Source organism: Phodopus roborovskii, unplaced genomic scaffold, assembly GCF_943737965.1.
Source record: "Phodopus roborovskii unplaced genomic scaffold, PHOROB, whole genome shotgun sequence".
In the NCBI taxonomy this organism is placed as follows: Eukaryota; Metazoa; Chordata; class Mammalia; order Rodentia; family Cricetidae; genus Phodopus; species Phodopus roborovskii.
This window is the reverse complement of record NW_026125489.1, coordinates 7,092,613-7,111,971: the sequence shown is the minus strand read 5'-3', so window position 1 is coordinate 7,111,971 and position 19,359 is coordinate 7,092,613. Positions and strand designations below refer to the sequence as shown.

The 19,359-nt window shown below is 45.3% G+C and overlaps 1 protein-coding gene across 1 annotated transcript in view; it reads right to left on the bottom strand.

Annotated features, from left to right (window-relative positions):
• The window catches only part of Hmga2 (high mobility group AT-hook 2), a 107,809-nt gene extending 90,028 nt beyond the window's left edge, over nt 1-17,781 (bottom strand). The window contains exons 1-3 of the mRNA XM_051176345.1: nt 17,439-17,781; nt 14,666-14,752; nt 4,747-4,797 (exon numbers count right to left, since the gene is read on the bottom strand). Of these exons, the coding sequence (XP_051032302.1) occupies nt 4,747-4,797; nt 14,666-14,752; nt 17,439-17,549 (249 nt within the window). The 5' untranslated portion in view covers nt 17,550-17,781. The remainder of the gene's footprint in view (nt 1-4,746; nt 4,798-14,665; nt 14,753-17,438) is intronic.
• Between the last annotated feature and the right edge of the window lie 1,578 nt (nt 17,782-19,359).

Genomic DNA, 19,359 nt, shown 5'->3' with positions numbered 1-19,359 from the left:
CTGTTCCCTGCAAGATGTAGGACTCTCTGGTACTTCACCAGCACAACGCCTGCCTGCTCCAGGCCCTGCTTCCTGCCATGATGATAATGGACTGAGCCTATGAAAGTGTAAGTGAGCCTAATTAAATGTTTCTCTTTCATAAGAGTTACCCTGTGGTCATGGTGTCTCTTCCCAGCAGTGAAAACCCTAATTAAGACACACATTGAAAACATGGTACTGCCAAGAGAATGTGGTCGGTATGGTGTGATTCTCACTTTATTTCATGCATAACTACTGGTAGCTATGCATAATTAAAGTGTGTGGGGGGTATAGTTGGCATTAAAGGGAATGCATAGGCTTCACAGTGACAGTTACCAAGCACTGTGTGTTAGGGTTTTTTTTGGTTTTTGTTTGTTTGTTTTTTGAGCCTTTGCACAGATTTTCTCATTTAACACACACCTTTTCCAGATGAGGAGTCAGGCCTTGGGACAATCATGTCATTTGTTCAAGATGATGCTGTTAGTTGGTGGTGGGTCAAAGCTTGAACCCAAAGCACCTGCATCTTAACCCTTGGCTCTGAATTGTGAAAGAAATTTATGCCTCGTTCTTTCTCCTTCCTTTACCTCTCAGCTCTGACCGAAAAATCCAGAAAACCCTATCAAAGTAATAGATCTGAAATGTAATCAAACCAGTGGAAAGAACAGACTAAAGGAGGCAGTGGACAGAAGACATATCCCTAACCCTCTCTACTTCACATGCTCATGGGGCCACTGGACCCACCGAGCCCCCGTCCTTGATTAAATATTCCACTATTGACCCCAGGGACACTGAACACTCTTTTCCAGGCCAGTTACACGGGTCTGTAAGGTTAATAGGACAGGGTGTGTACTTGATGCCTGCCTCTTTTGTGAAGTGAAGTGGCAGCCGAGGAGACTCCAACGTTTGCCACGGTTGGTGAGAAACCCCAGGAAAGAGTCAAGACGAAGGAGAATGGTCACATCAACTGGAAGGTGGTGGGCAGGGCAGTTCTGTGGTACCATTTAGGATGAAGAAGCAAGCGCCACTAGTAAACTAATGAGAGCCTATGATGAACAACAGGTTTGCCAATGAGGAGGATGAGATTCCATCCGATGGCAACACAGACACACCTGCACTGTTGGAAATGGAGGATGAAGATACCATTGGCATGTTCCAGCAGAAGACAGGAGGGAGTCTAAACGGGGAGCCTGCTGCTGCTTTACCCCAGGATTTTCTTGAGTTCATTCTCAACCAGAAACCCTCAATTTGGTTCTACCACATCATGGCTGTCTATACTCCCTTCCCCTCCCCCACTCTCTATTAAACCAAACATACTGTTCTCTCTCTCTCTCTCTCTCTCTCTCTCTCTCTCTCTCTCTCTCTCTCTCCCTCCTTTCCCTAACTCAATGACCGATGTTCTGTTTTGGTCATCATCCGATAGGGCTGGTCTTGGGGAAGACACTGGATCTGTGGAAATACCTACCCCGTCTCCCTTAGTGCCGTGTTCACTCAGCTCTCATCTTTTAAAATCCAGTAAGTTATTTTGCTCTCATTGACTTAATTAAAAAGGTTGATGGCATACACTCTCTGTGTACTTTGTTCAATGTTTTTCACCGATCATTGTGAAATCAAAGACAATTTTGTAACTTTTTTGTATGTAGCTGTTACTTGTCGGGTAATCTGTCTTGAGCAGGGGTAAACTAGACTGGGAAAGAATGAACCCTTGAATCCCCTTCAAAGCAAGTATCTTCATGTTTAAAATATGTGTGTGTGTGTGTGTGTGTGTGTGTGTGTGTGTGTGTGTGTGTGCAAAAGAACTTTAAAACAAAACAGCCTACAAGAATAAAGGGGATAATTTGGCCTCTAACCCAAATACCAAGTCAATCCAGTCAGTTCAAACATATATCTACAAGTCAAGGAAATCAGTGGATGTAACTGTTTGGAAAGAATCTTAGCATAGAGTGCAAGACCATTTCCTATGGAGAACACAATGACTCACTCCATACAAACTCCTCAGCAAATACCACTGAACAGAAAGCCGTGGTGGGACTGCCTGCATAGTCACCAACAGAAGACACGCAAGTCAAGAGGAAACACGTTGTCTAGAAAAGATATACCATTTCCTTTTACTCCCTCTCCTGGGGAGAGTGGCTCTTCTTTGGAGACCAAACTGGAGGCTTAGTGTAATGCACCACACAGAAATGGTCCATTCTCATAGCCCGTAAAAATCAGAAGCCAGGTGAATCAGTGAGGGTCACACAGGAAGTCAGCGTCTCCATGGTTGAGAATTACTAAGCACTCTTACCCAGCATGAAGATCATATGTCCAGAACCCAGGTATCCTCCAATAAACAAGAACCCCCTTAAGAACAAAATTATGTAATCCTAAATAGTGCTCTGTGTTTTGTAGAAACAGCTGTGTGAGCCACCCAGGGGGTGGATAAAAATCTGAGGGCTGGGGTGGGCTGGCATTACTTCACCCACCAGTTCTGAGGCCACAGAAAGTTTCGGGGAAGAACAGACATGACTAAGAACTATGGGGGTCGACTCCAGGACAGTAGAGCAGCGGTTCTCGGCCTGTGGGTTGAGATCCCTTTAAGATATCAGATATCTCCATCGTGATTCATAACAGTAACAAATCACAGTCGTAAAGTAGCAGCAAAATAATTTCATGGTTGGGGGGGGCCACCATGACATGAGGGACTGTATTAAAGGGTGGGAGCATTAGGAAGTTTAAGAACCACTGCTTCAGAGGGTACTCAAAGGCACTGGGTGTGGAAGCAGAGATGTGCTTGGTATTTTCATGGCTGATTTTCTCTGCAGCTGTTTGCCACTTACTTCATTTTAGTCCTGCTAATCCTATGACTTCAACGATCTCACCTGTCCTGTTCCTACTAGAAAAGGTGTGCAGGTCTTTCCTGTTGATTCATCAGTGGGATGGGGGTACCCTTTCCGAGTTCGGATGCTTAACAGACCTGTATTTAGTCTGTGTGCTCTCGAAGCTTAGTCAGCACTGTGCTCATTAGAGTGGAATATCGGTGGAGCTTTTTGACTTCTAGAAGTAAGTTTGTGGTTCCTTCCCAGTCACTGACCCATGCATGAGTGCCAAAACCATCAGATTACAGCGTGAGCTGTCTGAGGACACCCATAGCCATGACCAGACTTTCAACCAATCAAAGGACCTGAAGTTAACAAGCCTTCAAATTCTAGGCTCCCAGTTTTAGAGGTGTGGCCAAATGCTGGGAGTAGTCTCTTAGCAGAGACTACTACTATCCATATCCTTGACCCAAAGAACAGGTTAGCAAAATGAAACAGTTGTTTATTCATACTGTTGTATTCCCAGAAAATTGATTTAGCAGCAACAGATAACCATACGTACAAGAGAGGTAATGCATCCATTGCTTATAGAACCCACACCTGGAATATGATCCTTAGTTCTGGGGAACACATTTCAGAATATTAAAATATATATATATTCAGAAACAAATAGCAAGAATTGTCTTTATGCGGGTAGAGATGGGGATGGAAGGGCTGGAGATAGTTAGTTGTTCTCTAATATCTGAAGGCCTACTGTGAATGCAAGTGAAAAAGAAATACTTTGTATATTTCAGGAGGGAGGCAGAGAGGTGGGGTTTTTCCAGAATGGCGTCAAAGATATTCTAAGTCCTGAGCATTTGTGGAAGGAAGAGGCAGCCTAGGGGGCAGTGTGATCCCTTTGTTTAAGGTAATGGGGCATAGACTGGAGGATGGCCATGCAGATAAGGTTGGGAGAGAATCCGCTTATCGGAAAACTGGTTCCATAAGATGCCTTTGCCTTAGAGTTCCACTGCAACACTAAGACGTTTTTAATCTAAAGATCATCCCCATTTCCTTGTGCTAAGAAATCTAATCCTAACACATGTGGAGCAGAGTGTGTGGGGGGGGGAATACAAGATGAATAAATTACATGAAAGGCAACACCAAAGTATAAATAGAAAGTGATGGAGAACTCGAGGAGAAAGGAACAGCAAACTAACAGGGGAAATCCAACCCAGAAGAGCAGGAAAGAAAAGGTAAAAGCAGAGGGAGGGAGCCAGGAACAAACTGAAAAGTGCTTTGGGGGAGGAGAGGTAGAGGCAGCCTGGGGCCTGGCAACACTGGCCACCTTGAGAAGAGTTTCCTTTCAGTGGAGACTTCAGTGGGAAAGGCATTCCAGAGGATGCGGGCCATGTGCTTGGCACCAGCGCCTCCGTGGCCCCCATTTAGAATGATAATTAAGGCTTGCTGGGACCTCTGGAAATTACACCTGTTTCCTGAAGAAAGCAATGTGAGGAAGAACATACAAAGCACCCAGAAAATGAGACTAGTCCAAAAGAAAAGCCAGAGAGGGAACCATATTTTAAAGGAAAAAAAAAAAATCATCTCATTCATATTTCGTCTAAATTTTTACCACCATTGTAATCAGTTTCTGAGGGCTCATAATACTTTAATTCTAGTTACTCAACCTGTAAACCAATTTCCCCTTGTTACCCTTTGCAGGAAGAGTGGAGACTCCCTTGACGTGGAAAGATACAGAAGGAAGAAGTCACCTCCAGGGAACAGAGGCAGTGAGTTCTGGAGCCAAATAGTAAGAAATGGTCATGGGTCCCATACCAAAATTTACCAATTCACAGCATCCATGAAATACACCTTTATTAATATCTTTTTAAAATTAAGCTTTAAAAAGACATTCTTTTCCTCTTAAGGATGGAAATTGTATCATATTACTCACCCATTTCCTAGGTCTGCCTCTTGGCCGTTTTTCTCCAATGGCTTCTGCTTTCTGAAAAGAATCAAAAGGGAAGGCTGAGGTTTTTACATGAGCTGGACCAAGGGCTATGCTTCCAGTTAGAACGTTCGAGAGTGCAGCTGAGGTGTCTTCCTGGCCTGTGCCTGTCAGTGGGTGTTTCTCCTTTCTGCTTGCAGCATGATGGAAAGAGGCATCTACACCACCTCTCACCATAAGAGATCCCCATGGAGTGCAGGGCATGAATATGCTTCTGTGAAACCCGCTTTGCCTTTGTTTCCGATCATGCCAAAGGAAAATTCCCACATCCCATAATGTATGCAAATTAACATGGAACAGCATGAACATTCTTTCAATGGTCAAGACTCTCCAGTTACAAGTAGTTACAAAAATTAGCATAGACATATTAACTTTAGATAATAAAACAGTTGTCTCTACACTACTATGGAAAGCAAGTCTGAATGTGAGAAACAGTACAGGAACACTTTAATATGATATAATTAACATCGACCCAAGTTCTTCACGGCTAATTTCCTTTTCTTTGCCCCAAACAATTCCCTGTTAATGGGTTGCCTAAGGCAAAGACGGTGAGAGAGGGAAGAAGAGGGAGACAGACAGACAGACAGACAGCAAGAATCACCAATAATTGTCCCAGAGACTTAAATCATGGCTGCATAAAAACTGTTAAATTAAAATGGGCATTAGTAACACTAATTCCACTCTCAACATGAGTGTGACATGAATCTTTCCTGTTATCTTTACAGTTTGTTTCATTGCTATACTGCACATATTTTTTTTTCTGATATCAGTTATCTATTTCTATTTTAGTAACAATTTTAACATTCATAAAGTAATTAGCTTTAGTCACCCTTACTCCATTCCCTAAGCATGTCAATATGCTCTCTCTCTCACACACACACACACACCTACCTTCCCTAAAAAGCACTGTTTAGACTTTTCTGAATAAAGCTGAATACTTACTTATCACCACTTTGTATATAAGATTATCCCAAGACCCCTCAGGTAAAAAAATCTAGGTGGACTGAGTTAGGACAACTTGTTTTACAATTTAGTTTTGTGACCTGAGTTAACAGCCCTGTGGGTCTTGATACAGTGACACTAAAATGAGATATTAAGAGCCTGTAGTGCCAAATGAAACCTTCCTTTCCCTCTTCAACTTACCTAATAACAGCAGATGAATATAAAAGACAAGATGGATGGATGGATGGATGGACAGGCAGATGAAAAGACAGAGAAATAGACAGAGATAACAGTTTGATAGTTGATAGAAAATCTCAGATAGATACCTGGCGTTGCTGTCCAGCCATAGGTTAATCCAGATCCACAATTGTCAGAAGTTCTATATGATTATGTTAGCTCCAATTTATCAAGGATTTAAAATTCTCTGGTCTAAGTTAGGTGGTGTGTTACTTTAAATCTTTACAGGAGCATCATGACTTCATTTACTTTGCAGATGAGCAACCAAATCCTAGATGAGTTGGATCATACATCATGCTGATAGGTGAAGGTCCTGAGATTCGCACCCAACTCTGTTTGACTTCCAAGACTGCTGCTAGCCTCTTCCCAGTGCTTGAGAAAGCTCTGGTAACAGAGCCACTGACTTGGCTCGTTTCTAAGAATGAAAAGAAATTCAGTAGCTCTGAGGATCTTTACTTAACTGTCACATTTGACTGTCAATGTTTCTGGCTTTGTTCTGGGTCAACCAAGGATTTCTTTATGGCCAAGCTTAGTGCAGACTTCACCTTTAGTCACAAGAGCATGTATTGTAAGGCAAGTGCAAGCTGGGAATGCCCAGAAAACCACACAGCCTTTCTCAGTAGTCAGTTGTTGCTTCAGAAAGGTCCAAAACCCTTCTCAGTCTAGCTTTATGACTAGGGACAGGTTCCTGGAAGCCTTGATTTGATTTCCTGCATAAAGTAGAGAAGAGTTCTCCTTTAAGGGGACATCAAGGTACTCGGACATGCCCACCCTACACAAGATGCTTAGAAATGTCTTTTCCTACCTAATAGGATAAAAGGTTTAAAAGTAAAATTTCCATTTAAGTTAGTACAAGACAGTTGAGTCAAAGCAAAAAATATCCCAGTATCCTCAACCATCTCCTCTAGAAGACAACTTTGAAGAAATGCCTGGCTGGTATACAATGAGTTGTAAAGGCTCACAGGCCCCTGGGTAACTAACTGTAAGATTGCACAAAGTTTACCCAGTAATGAATTACAGGAACATGAAACAGACATCCTTTCTCATGGGAACTGGGTGGTCCTTGAAGTGGAGGGGAGGCTGCTGCTATTAACCTTGAAGGTAACAATGCTCTAACAGAATGTCTGTACAATTCTTACATCCTAGGAGCTATGCTATGACCTGGGTGTATCTGAAATCTACAGAAGAGAAGGAGTTTTCTAAAAAAAAAAAAAAAAGGGGGGGGGGCTTCCCTGCATTTTAAAGACAGAGAAAACAGATCTCTCAAAGAGAGAGGGGAAAGGAAGCTTCGCAAATACGATAACTTTTAAATGAGTATCCCATTCACAAAAAGCCCATTGAGAAATAAAATTCATACCATTAACGAAAGGGCACAAGACTGCGGCTATCACTTCAACTTGTTGTTAAAAGTAAACTGGCTCCCTGGTATTAGAGGCTACTGTCCCATGTAAACGGAAACCCTCTTCTGAGATGACGCGTCTAGAAGAAACATGCTGGCTACACTGTGCGGCCTCTATCTGGGAGGGCTTGATTGTTCTTGAAAACCCACATTACTGAATCACTCTGATCAAACCTCACAAAGGCTGCAAAACGAGCCGGGGTTTTAGTTTGTAAACCAGAGCAACTCCAGGGTTTTCAGATACTGGGAAACTGTGGCTTTAACCATCTTTGTGTGTGTGTGTGTGTGTGTGTGTGTGTGTGTGTGTCTTCCATGCTCTTTGGGGCATTGGCTTTCAAAGAAGGTAAACAAAATATCGAGGGTACTTGTTAAGAGCATCAATGTATACAGTAATGTTTGCCTTGCCTTTTGCTGGGATCCATGTTGGTTATGTATTCCATATACATGGATAATTGAAACATAACTAGTTCTAAGGTTTTTTGGGCTTTTATAGAGGGCAGCAGGGGGAACCAGTAGGCTTTTTGCATTTTGTGAAAACTAAAATTTCCGACTTTTACCAGCAGCACAACACCATCCACATCCCTCATAGCACAGTCTATTCAGGGGCTTCCTTCCTCAGTTGATGCCATTATATTCTTTATGCCTTTGGAAAGTGCATAGTTCAGAGTTGTGCCCTCAATTTTCGATGTTTACAAGCAAGTTGCGAAATACAAGATGCATTTCTTCCTTTAGGAAGTGCTGGGTACTTTGAGCTTCTGAGTATATTCTGCATTTTAAAGTTTAAAAAGGAAATTATCTTGTGAAGTGCCAGTTTTTGAAAGGGAGGGATGGAGGAGGGAGGAGGGAAGAGGGAGGAGGGAGAGACAATGGGGAGGTGGGAAGCCTGGGAGCTGAGAAATATCGGTGAGGCTGTGTGCATTTTCTTTCCCCATTATCATCGAACCTCAGAAGCTTGGCAAAACTTCAAAATCATCTCTTGTAGCCCTTTCATTTGACAAATAAGAATACATTAGGGTTGCAATCCCCAAACCCTGTGGATTACTCAGGGGTCCAAAGTCATGCGTATTCGTAGCAGAAGATACACATTTCTCTGTCCTCACGTCTTAGAACATGTAGGTCGCTCACACTTTGAATCTGGTCTGTATTTCAAGTTGTTGAGGAGGATGACAGACATCAGCCTTGGGGTTGACAGTGTATAAAACACAGGTCAGTCCCCACAAGTGGGAAGGATGAGTTTTAGAAGCGCTGAGCACGGGACACGTGTCAATTTTACAATTTTGAATCAGTTTTATCATTTGTGAAGACCACAGCGAGGCATCTACTTGTGAATGTTCCAGCAAGGCTGCGGGATTGAACAGACGCTCGAATGTAAGGTAACTCTACTGTGTTACAACATTGCCCTTACAGAGCTCCCACCACAATTGTAGGCCTCCACAGTGACATCCCCAGATCACTTCTATTTAACCCCTTCCCTGGCCTCCCACTCCTTGGGAGACTTTGTGACTTGCCAACCTTCACAGGGAGTGACTCAACCTGATATTAAGACAGGAGGCCTCTTTTCTGTGCTGAGATAGTCTCGGATATAAAACAGAATGGCCATAGGCAAGGTGTGAGATGAAGAAAGATTTTATTTTTTAAGACCAAGAAAATTTTAACCAGAAGAAAGCTCCCTTTGGATGAGTAAGTAGTTAAAAATACTTTCTATAATCCTATTAAGACATGAACAAGGGCAGTGGCTGGGAACCAAGCCTAATTCAAGTCTAACTTCAGGTCAAGCTTAATATTTAGATAGCTATTCAATTTCTACAATTCTAAATGCTCTCATCATACTTTTGTGTTACAGTGGGCATTATCTATAAGCAAGACATCCCTACTTCAAGTCAGTAAATGTTTAAACACAGAAAAAGAGCTAGGAAAAAAAAACTTTAAATACCAGCTGTATGAGAATGTACCTTGGTTTGTCTTCGTATATTTGTATTTTGATTTTTTTTTAAAGAGTAAGCCCAGCTTGAGCCCAATAGTATGCAGAAACACAACAGTGTATGAAACATAAGGACATCTAATCAAAATCTAGAAAAATAAACAATTTCTTTCAGTCTCTCTCTCTCTCTTTCTCTCTCTCTCTCAAAGCCATAAGCAGAGTGAACCAACATTCATTGGAATTGAATAGCATCAACTCATTTCAACATCTTGGTAACCCAGAACTGTGGGTTTCCCAATCATTTTTAGTCTTGAAAAGATGCTACAATTTGCTCACCTACTATATTTTCAGTGAGAAATAGAAGAAATCACCACCATCCATTGCAGCTCACACTCACTGACCCAAGGAAACACATACATGAGTCCTCCTGCAATGACTTGCACACGTCTATTTCCACGTACATATGCAGTAAGTTAAAACCAAGGACAACATTTTGGAAGAGTTCTCCTGTACACAGCTGGAGAGTTTCCTACTCTAAATCATCTCAGATAAAATAGCAGGCGGGGGGGGGGGGGGTGCTTCAGTAGTAAAGCAACTGTCCTAGGATGTGCAAGGCCCTGGGTTTCATTTCCAGCACTTAAAACATGAATGAACAAATAATAGGATATGTTCTCTGTGTTAAAGCCATATAAACAAATATGAACCAGTTTAAAAATATCGCTGTTTCTCTGTTCACCTTTTTCTACTGGTTAACTGAGCGCAGATGCTCAATTAAGCTGAGCATCGTGGAGGGGGTGGGGGAGGTTGTGAAGTTCAGTTTCCACCCTCCTGTATAGTGTGAGGTTCTAGGGTGAACTCTGGCAACTGTAAAAAAGAAATCATCAACAACAACAAAAACTCACAAGACGAGACAGGTTGAATGACTTGACCAGCATAAAACGCTCTTGCTCACCCATCTAGTCTCAACAAACAACTGAAATGCAATAGGATCCCCATCAGGGACAGTCAGCTCTGTTGAGACCCTAAGATAGGCGTGGCCCAAGGACATAGGAGCTTTGGAGGAAAGAGTTCAGAGGGCCGGACATTTCTGGAGATAGAGGACTGTCTCCCTGGCACTCAGTAACCACATAAAATAACCCTGACATATCTGAGTCTCCCCTATTTGTATCTTGATCTGGGATGATTTGATGGCATTGTCATATGGGATCTGCAGCTGCATTAAGGCCTCTTCTTCCCAGGCAAAGTGAAGTTTGGAAAAGTGAGTTCAAATCCCAAGACAGTGGAGACAGCAGTTGCTTCTTCCCTCATTGCACTAACCTTAAGTTTATTCAGCTAGAGCCTGAGTCTCACACAAGAACTTAACCTGCCCATTAACTCACCCTGGGACTGTGGGAACTACAGGCTGGATCTTTATCATCACCCCCAGAGTCATCTTTGACTGCATCAACAAAGTGTGCCTTTGGTCCCTCTCTTCCTTGGCCTTCTGTGCCCTAAAGAAAATCCTGTCCTCACACAGCCAATGGACTCTGCAGTTATTATGAAATTAACTCTCTTCTCTATCCCTAAATTGTCTGTGATTGAAATTAGTAATAATTTATGAGAAAAAAATATCGCTTTCAGGAATGCAAATTGTGTGGAATATGACTCAGTCTACAGAGTACCAGTTAACCTTGAGGATTGTTTAGATCATGTATGATCAAATGTTTATTCTGAATGCATGATTCAAGTGTACATACTCTACCCAGATACAACTTTCACTCTGGGCTCTGTCCTTGAGTCTGGCCATTATGCCTAGAATAAAAGGAGGGGGCGAGCAAACCGCTAACATTATGAAACGGGGGGGGGGGTATTTCATGCCTGAGATCTTTGTACTGAAATGTAACTCAACCTCAGAATCACTCCTCTCCACAAGCACCTGCGTGAGACCCATTTTGAAACCTGCAGACCAATTTGACTTGTGACCTGAAGCAGAGGACGGCAGTGGCAGTCCCTCCATCTCTTCAGTTCCCTCTCCTGACGAAAAAGAAACAACAAAACCCTAAGCGCAACACAGAGGCGGTGATAGCCTCTTCCTCTCCAAGCATAAGAAGTGTGGAAATAAATATAAAGCATCACCAGTGAGCCCAACCACAGGGGAAACTAAAACACAACACAAAGATTAGAAGGTAACTAAGTATACCTGGACCTGGGAAGAGTTCCCAGGAAAGACTATCACATGGACATATATGGTTAGCCATGAAATTAGTGTTGTTGGAGGAATAATTATCTTCTCTTCTGTAAACTCTAATTATGACAAATTGCCTCTTTATATATTTGTTTCTTGTGTGTATTACACAAATGAACTTTCTATTGAAATTAAAAGGGTAGCTAACTTACAAGTTGTTCATCCACCTGGTCTTGCAACAGTCTGCATGTATTGACAAGTTTCTCTCCATTAATTTTCTAATGAGCAGTTTTGTTTTCAAATGCCCCAAGGCCAGTTGCTCAGTCCAAACATAAACTTAGTTTTAAAAAAGTTCAAAGCACTAAGGACACTTAAACAACATCATAAGGGCTAGTGTGCATCGCATCTCTACTGATTTGAGACTTTGTTTGTCTCAAGTACTTACCAGCTCTGTGTATGTGTGCGTGTGCTTGTGTGTGTGCGTGCATGTGTGTGTATATGTGTGTATGTGTATGTGTGTGTATGTGTCTGTGTGTATGTGTGTGCGTGTGTGCGTGCATGCATGTGTGTGTATGTGTGTGTGCACATGTGTGTGTATGTGCCTGTGTGTGTGCATGCATGCATGTGTGTATGTGTGTGTGCACACATGTGTGTATGTATGTGTATGTGTCTGTGTGTGTATGTGCACACATGTGTATGTGTATGTATGTGTGTGTATGTGTGCGCGTGTGTGTATGTATGTGTGTGCGTGCGTGTGTGCATGCATGCATGTGTGTGTGTGTGTGTCTGTGTGTGTGCATGCATGCATGTGTGTGTGTATGTGTGCATGCATTTGTGCGTGTGTGTGTGTGTGTGTGTGTGTGTGTGTGTGATGATTCATCAATTACATAGAAGATGTTCCACATGTATTCAGCTCAGTCTAGTAGGTTGTTTTCATCTGGCATGTTTTGAACTGTATAACTCTTTCTAGAAAGGTTTTCAGTTCAAAACCATGAGTTGCAAAAAGATAATTAATAACCTAAGTGTGTACAAAGGCATAGGAGCACCCTCCCTAAAAGCTGATTTGAAGGTGAAACCCTTTAATTTTGACCCATTCCAGGAATGACTTATCCATGTCCCCACCATCATGGTCTCCATGGGAAGTATAATTTATAAAACTGAAGAAAAAAATAGTCATGTTCTAGGCTAATGTATTCATTTTATTAAGAAAGAAACATTTGTGATGGAATTATGTGAAATAATTATACCTTGCAGAAAGAAAGAGTTCAGAAAAAGTCTTCTTTTTCTGGGGGTGGGTATTTGTATTTTAGTAATCACACAAGTATGTGTATATACAAGAATTACAGGAAGAGGGCAGGCTAGTTGGACCATCTGTAGAGTCCTATGGCTAAAACCAAACATAATTGGAAATGGGTAAACTTCTTTTGTTTTTGCTTCATATGTTCTATCGGACACAAGTCCTAACTTTCCTTTTGTCCATACGATACTTTTAGTCCAAGATGAACTTTGTGTGATAAACTTTGTAAAGCAGAAAGACCATGATGAGACCGTTTCTATCTGCCTACTCATTCAAGTGAAAGATTCACACAGTAACCAATACCTTCCTTTTCACACTACTTTTCAAAGCATTTATTTAGGGCGAACTTTAAAGAGTCCTTCAATAATATTATGATGAGGCATCTTAAGAATGATCACATCATAGTATCCATATGTGCTGACACCTACCAAGACATTCCTATGATGCTCCTGAGGGCAAAAGTACCACAGGAACACAGCACAGGACAACTCTGTTTTGTTTTAAAGTTCATTTATAAATAAAAGTAAGAACATCAGCTTGTTATTATTACTTAGATGATAAGGTTATTTAGGGAGACTTGAGGGTTAACTAACTACAAAACCTGAACTTTAAAATGTAGTTAATTCGAATGTTAGAAAAATCTCTTTCAACGCTGTTCAAAACTGGTAAAAGAAAACAGCCAGGAGTCCTAAGTGGCTTTTATACACCACTAGTTGCTATGACAAGATACACCACTGAGACCATTACATATAACGTGATTAGTGGCTACACTCACAGAAAAACACACACAGAATATTAATCCCCAAAGATGAACAAAGACTCATTTTAAACAAATGTTGTATATTTAAGTCTCTTGAAAAGATAGATGGGGATGTAATTCTAATTTTTCAGCTATTAGTTTCAACTACAATACGCATTTACAAATAAGATGCACACTATTTTCAATTTATGTATAAGACCCCAAAGAGGCATATACTCTCCATTGTTTCTCTATACAGGCATTCACTATGGGGTACTTCCTCTTTGTTACCACATACAACCAATATGAAATTATTTTAAAGGTTCAACTGAAAAATCTGATTTTAAAAAAATTGAATATTGAAATGGATTGGGTTCTATCACACATACTCCCAAAATATTAAATAAGATGAATATTTGTTTTAAAACTTCTCATTGCCTGAGAATGTAACACTTTGTGGAGAAACCTTCTTGTGTTAATGACAATTTTATCTTGCAGGTTTGTTCCAAACAGTATACTTTATCACATTTAAAACTTTAAAATTCATGAAACTTTTCCCCAGTAACCCACAATTGGATTTTCTTTTTTAATTAGCACCTGTGCAACAAAGCACTTAACTCTAACAGGGAGATTTGTCTTCCAGTCACCATGCAAACAAGCCCTGAATAAAATAATGTCAATTATATTTTTTCCAGAGGAAATTACAGTCATATCATCACTAGTCAAAATATCTAGCTTTGATTTATTATGAACCAGTTCACCATGGGTGTAAATATTAATGATATCATTTCCACCCCTATCCCACCCAGCCCTTTCTCCACTCCACCCCCCACCCCCCCTTACTCCCCCCCCCCACTCCCAGCCCTGAAGATTTATATTATTTCATGGCTTTTTTTTATGTTTGTCTGAAATCATTGTATCTCCAGGAAACTTTCAAATAAGCACCAACATAGGGAAAAAAAGTAAAAAAAAAAAAAAAAAAAAAAAAAAAAGAAGAAGAAAAAAAAAAAAAAAAAAAAAAAGGTTAAGACCTATCTAGCAAATGCAGAAATGATGTCTTGGGTTGCTCAGCCCAGACCAGTCTTGGAGGGTTGGTTTAGAACCAACTGGAGAATTACAGGGAGGTCATTGGTAACATTAGAAGAACTTCATTAGAAAATTCTCACCTTCTGAGCTGCTTTAGAAGGGCTCTTGTTTTTGCTGCCTTTGGGTCTTCCCCTGGGTCTCTTGGGAGAGGGCTCACAGGTTGGTTCCTAATTGGAGGAAGGAAAGAAAAGCTGTTGTGGCTAGACCGGCAGAAAGAAAATGCTCCTGACTCTGGCTGTGTTTTCTGCCTGGGCCGCTTAACAAACCTGCTGGAAGTCATTCAGCCCATTCATAGTTGGATGATGGTGGCACAGCATTTGCACAAGTGTGGGGGGGGAGGGATGTAACCATAGTCTGAATCCCAGTGCTCAAAGAGGAAACTACTTTGCGTGTGAAAACAGGGATTCTACTTGGAAATCAGAATGATGGCGAAGCCTGGAAGGAATTGCTTATTTCAGAAAGTCCAGTATTTTTAAGGTACAAAGTTTAACATGGCTATGCACTTGGCAACTCACAGAAATAATAAACATTTTATAGGTCTGCCACTATCCATTCTACTGGGATTTCAAGCAGCAGAAATAGAACCCAACATAGACAGCTGGAAACATGATGGATACAGGGAGAGTGTGGCTTGCAATCACTTCTATAGACCTGTGTTTCAGGTCTGGTTTAGGATGGAACCCACACGTTCGGAGTGCAATATTGGAGCGATTATCCAAACTCTTCAGCTCCGAATAATTCCATACCTCCTAAAATTCCAAATAATTATGGTAGATCTGAGGTGGGAGGTTTTGCTTGAATTATCTAGATAATTGCTTCAATTCTCCACTTCCTTTTGAGAGACAGGAATAGTCTCCAGTCGAAATTTAAATATCTTTTTTACAAAAATAAACATGCTGCCTTAGAATTTTTTAAAAAAGAAAGTCTCTTGGGGGTGGACTGGAAAAAAATGGAGGGGGGGAGAAACTGTAAGTACCTGAGAAGGAGAAACTAAACCGGCCAGGTCACCAGGTACATCGCCGATTAATTTCCTTTATTGGGTGCCAGGCTAAGTAGTCAATACTCAAGCAGTTAAGAAAATGTGATGATTGATACTCCGGGGACACTGAACATCTCTCCGGTGAATCATCTACTCCCATTTCATTCAGATTGCGTGCTTAAATGAGACCTAATTACAACTCAGGAAAGTTCTCAATGGAAGCTCGCATTCTGCCTTGCGTGGGGGAAGGTTTCTTGGGAGCGTCCATTAGACAGATACTTAGAGCAAACACATCGGAAACACATTTTTCTTTGTGAGCTCGGCCTTTTCTCAAAGGTAAAAACTACTCCCAGTCATCTCCGGATCCCCTTGCGTTTTCTTTTAAACTTTTTTTTTTTTTTTACTGAGGGGAGGTGAGATTAGTAGAATTCCGAAAAGCTGTGTGGCCGGTGGCAAGCAAGAAGGTAGAGCGGGAACTTCCTGGGAGGTGAAAAACAGGGTCCAAAGGCATAGTAAAAATTCGCCAAGGGCAGAGCGGGAAAACTCGGAGGCCTCTAGATTGGCTTGTTTCCTCGATGATTTCAAAAAGGTACACCCCTCGTTTTCTTTTTTTTCTTTCTTTTCTTTTCTTTTTCTTTCTTTTTTTTTTTTTTTTTCTAACACACTGGCAATCATTCTTGGATTGCCCAACTAGCGCCTGGGGGCCAACGTGGGACTTTAGGGTTATTTTCTAACCGATCTTTTTGCCCGAGGGAAGAGGCAAAAGGAGAAAAGAGAAGTTTGTTTTTGTTTTTTCCAGGCTAGGAAGCTGAGCTCACTGCTCTCAACAGTCGCATCCCTAAGTTTGGAGACTGCTGCGCCCCCCTCCACCACCACCACCACTCCCCAGCCCTCGGCCCGGGGCGCCGCGCACAGCTCTGTAATAGCCGGCTGCACGTTTAATTGGTTGCATCCGTAGACAAAACCCTCCACTCCGCAGGGTCCTGGGTGCCCCCCGACCGTCCCCTCCCAGCCCCGAGCTATTTGCCCTGGAGGACGCTAAACTTCTGCCGCTCTAAAGCGCAGGATCCAGGAGCCAAAGGGGGAAAGGGCTCTTGGCGGGGAAGCGACCCCAGCTACCGCGCACTCTCTAGGACTTTCCTTCCATCGCTCCCCCAGGCGAAGCGCGTTTCCCGGTCCCGCGGGACAAGAGATCCCCGGGCTTCCTTGCTCGCCAGCTCCCGCGGCTGCAGCTCGGCAGACGTTTAAAGATCCCGAGGAGCGGTGGGCTCCGCACGCGTTCTTTGTCGGGAGGGCGCGAGCCTTGGGCCATGGAGTGTGGGGAGGGCACCGAGGGGGCGGCCGCGGCGCGCCAGGCTCCTGCGGGCCGGCAGCCCCGAGACGCTGGAGAAAGCCGCGGGGTCTCGGAGCCTCCGACCTACCGAGTCCAGACCCTCCTGAACGCCCCTGACCCAGGCAAGCCCTCTCGCTCAACAGTTAGTCGCAAAAGCGGCCGACAAAGCAACGCTTTTTAGTCTACGGGACCCCCCGAAGCTCGCTGTTCCCTAGCCACGCCGCGCCGCTCCGGGGCAGCGCACAATAGTGAAAGTCCCGGTACGCGCCTCGCTCGACCCCACCTCCCGCCGGGTGGCTGCGGAGGGCAGCGGACCCCCCACCTCCCGGAGCCGTGGGGCGCGGGAACCCGGGAGCTTGCCCCGCGCACTCGCCGGTGAGGGAGTCGGTCTCCCGCCCACCTCCACCCCGGGGCTGGCGGGCATGCTTGCGCCGCCCTGGTCGCTGCGCTCCCGCGCTCCGGTCGCCCAGTTTGTCGCGGGGGCCCCGGGGCAGAGGCTCCGCGGGTGGGCTGAGTGGCCCCTCCGCGCCGGCGTACTGACTTGCTGCTGCTTCCTGGGTCGGCCGCGTCCTCGCTTCTGGGGCGCCGGGGCGGCAGGTTGTCCCTGGACTGATGTGGACGGCTGCCCGGCTCCTTCACCGCGTGCGCTCATCCTGCCTCCCGCCGCCGCTACCGCTGCCTCCGCCGCTACCGCCGCTGCAGCCGCTCGCCCTCCTCCGCCCCGGATCCACCCAGCACCTTTCGGGAGATGGGATGGAGAAGGCTGGGGAAGGCAGGGGCGACGAGAGCTGGCGGGGCTGGCGCGCGCCGAGGGCTGCTGCTGCTTAGGCTGCCGCCGCTGCCACCATCAACACCGGACGTCCAGCGGCTGCCAAAAAGAGAGAGGGGAGGAGGAGGAGAGGAGGAGGAGAAGGAGGAGGAGGCGCTGCGGGCGGTGGGTGGCGGAGGTGGAGGTAGCGAGAGGAGGCGGGAAGCGAGGGAGAGGGAGAGTTGACGGTGGAGAGGGCTCCTCTCTCCGCTAAGGATCGGGAGTTGCGGGCACTGGGAACGCTGGGCAGCGGCTTGGAAGGGGAGACTTGGAGTGAATTGTGTCCCTTGCAGTGTTAGGCGGGGAAAGAATTCCTCCTCCTCCTTCTCTCCCGAGAGGAGGGGGGGGGATTGGAAGGGAGGGAGGGAGAGAATTGGGAGATTGGGAGGGAGAGACTGGGACAGAGGGAGGCAGAGACAGAGAGACAGACTTGTGCGTTGGGCAAGCAGGGAGAGGGTGGGAAAGGCTCTGCGGGTGTCGGGTAGGGCTCACAGCTCAACTCGAGCTAGGAACGCAGCAGTGGGTGGCACCGCGCCTCCTGGGGTGGCTCGGGTGGCGGGGGCAGGCGGCGGCGGCACTGCAGTGTGTGGGGAGACACGCTGCTGGCCTCGGCGTTCTGCAACCCCGAGTGCGCCGCCGGGTTGGAAGTTTTCTGAGTCCCTGCACGGGATTCAAGAGGGATGAGTGTGTATGTGTGTGCGCGCGCGCGCGTGTGTGTGTGCGCGCGCGCACTTGCGGAGGGGGTGGTGAAGGGGGGGGGCTGCCCACCTCTGATCGTGGGCGGATAAAGGGGAGAGGGCTGCAAGAGAAGCGAGAGGAGGGGGGAGGCCGGGCGGACCGCGGAGCCGAGGCGCCTGGCCGCCCGCCAGAGGCAGCGTTCGAAACACAACTGCCGTGGCGGCGCCCGAGTGCCACCCGGAGCCCGGGCTCACGTGCTCCCGCCGGCGGTGGGGTTAGAGAGACCGGGCCTAGGCTCTCCAGCCCGGCTCGCAGCCCGGCTAGTCCCTGTCGCCGTCCGAGGTCACCCTTGGGCGGTTGTCCTGGGAAGGCGAGAGAAAATGACTTTCTCCAAGCCACCTTTAGGGAGCGTGGCCACTACCTGCGCTTCCACCGAGCGGAGCCAGAAGGTGGCCGGAAGCACGCAGGGTCAACCGCCGTCGCCTTCTAATTCAGCCCCGGGGAAAGGGCGGCCAGGGAGTCGGAAAGCCCCCCCCTCCCCACCCGGACAGCCTGGCTCGACTGAGAGGTGCCCTCAGCCCAGAGCGCGCGGGCGGGTGCACACACAGCGTGCACAAAGATACACGCGCCCACGCGTGTGACCGAACACACACTTGCACGCCGATGCACGTGCACAGTCCGCTGATAAACTCAGGCCAACAAACGCGTGCACACGCACGCTTTCAGGCACACGGATGGCCCAGCAAGCACATTCACAACAAACGCACACACTTGCACGCTACACACAGGAACTCGGAGCGCGCCGGTTTCTCCATCGGGCTTTTTCTTCCTCCGGGAATGACTAGAGTAGCTGGCGCTGCACCCCATCTTCGGACGCCCACAGAGCATAGGGGCCTTGGGGAGTCTCCTCCCCTACCGCACCAGTTGCCTAACTCTTCCTTCTGTTTACCTGCATGTAACCTTCTCCCTCAGAATT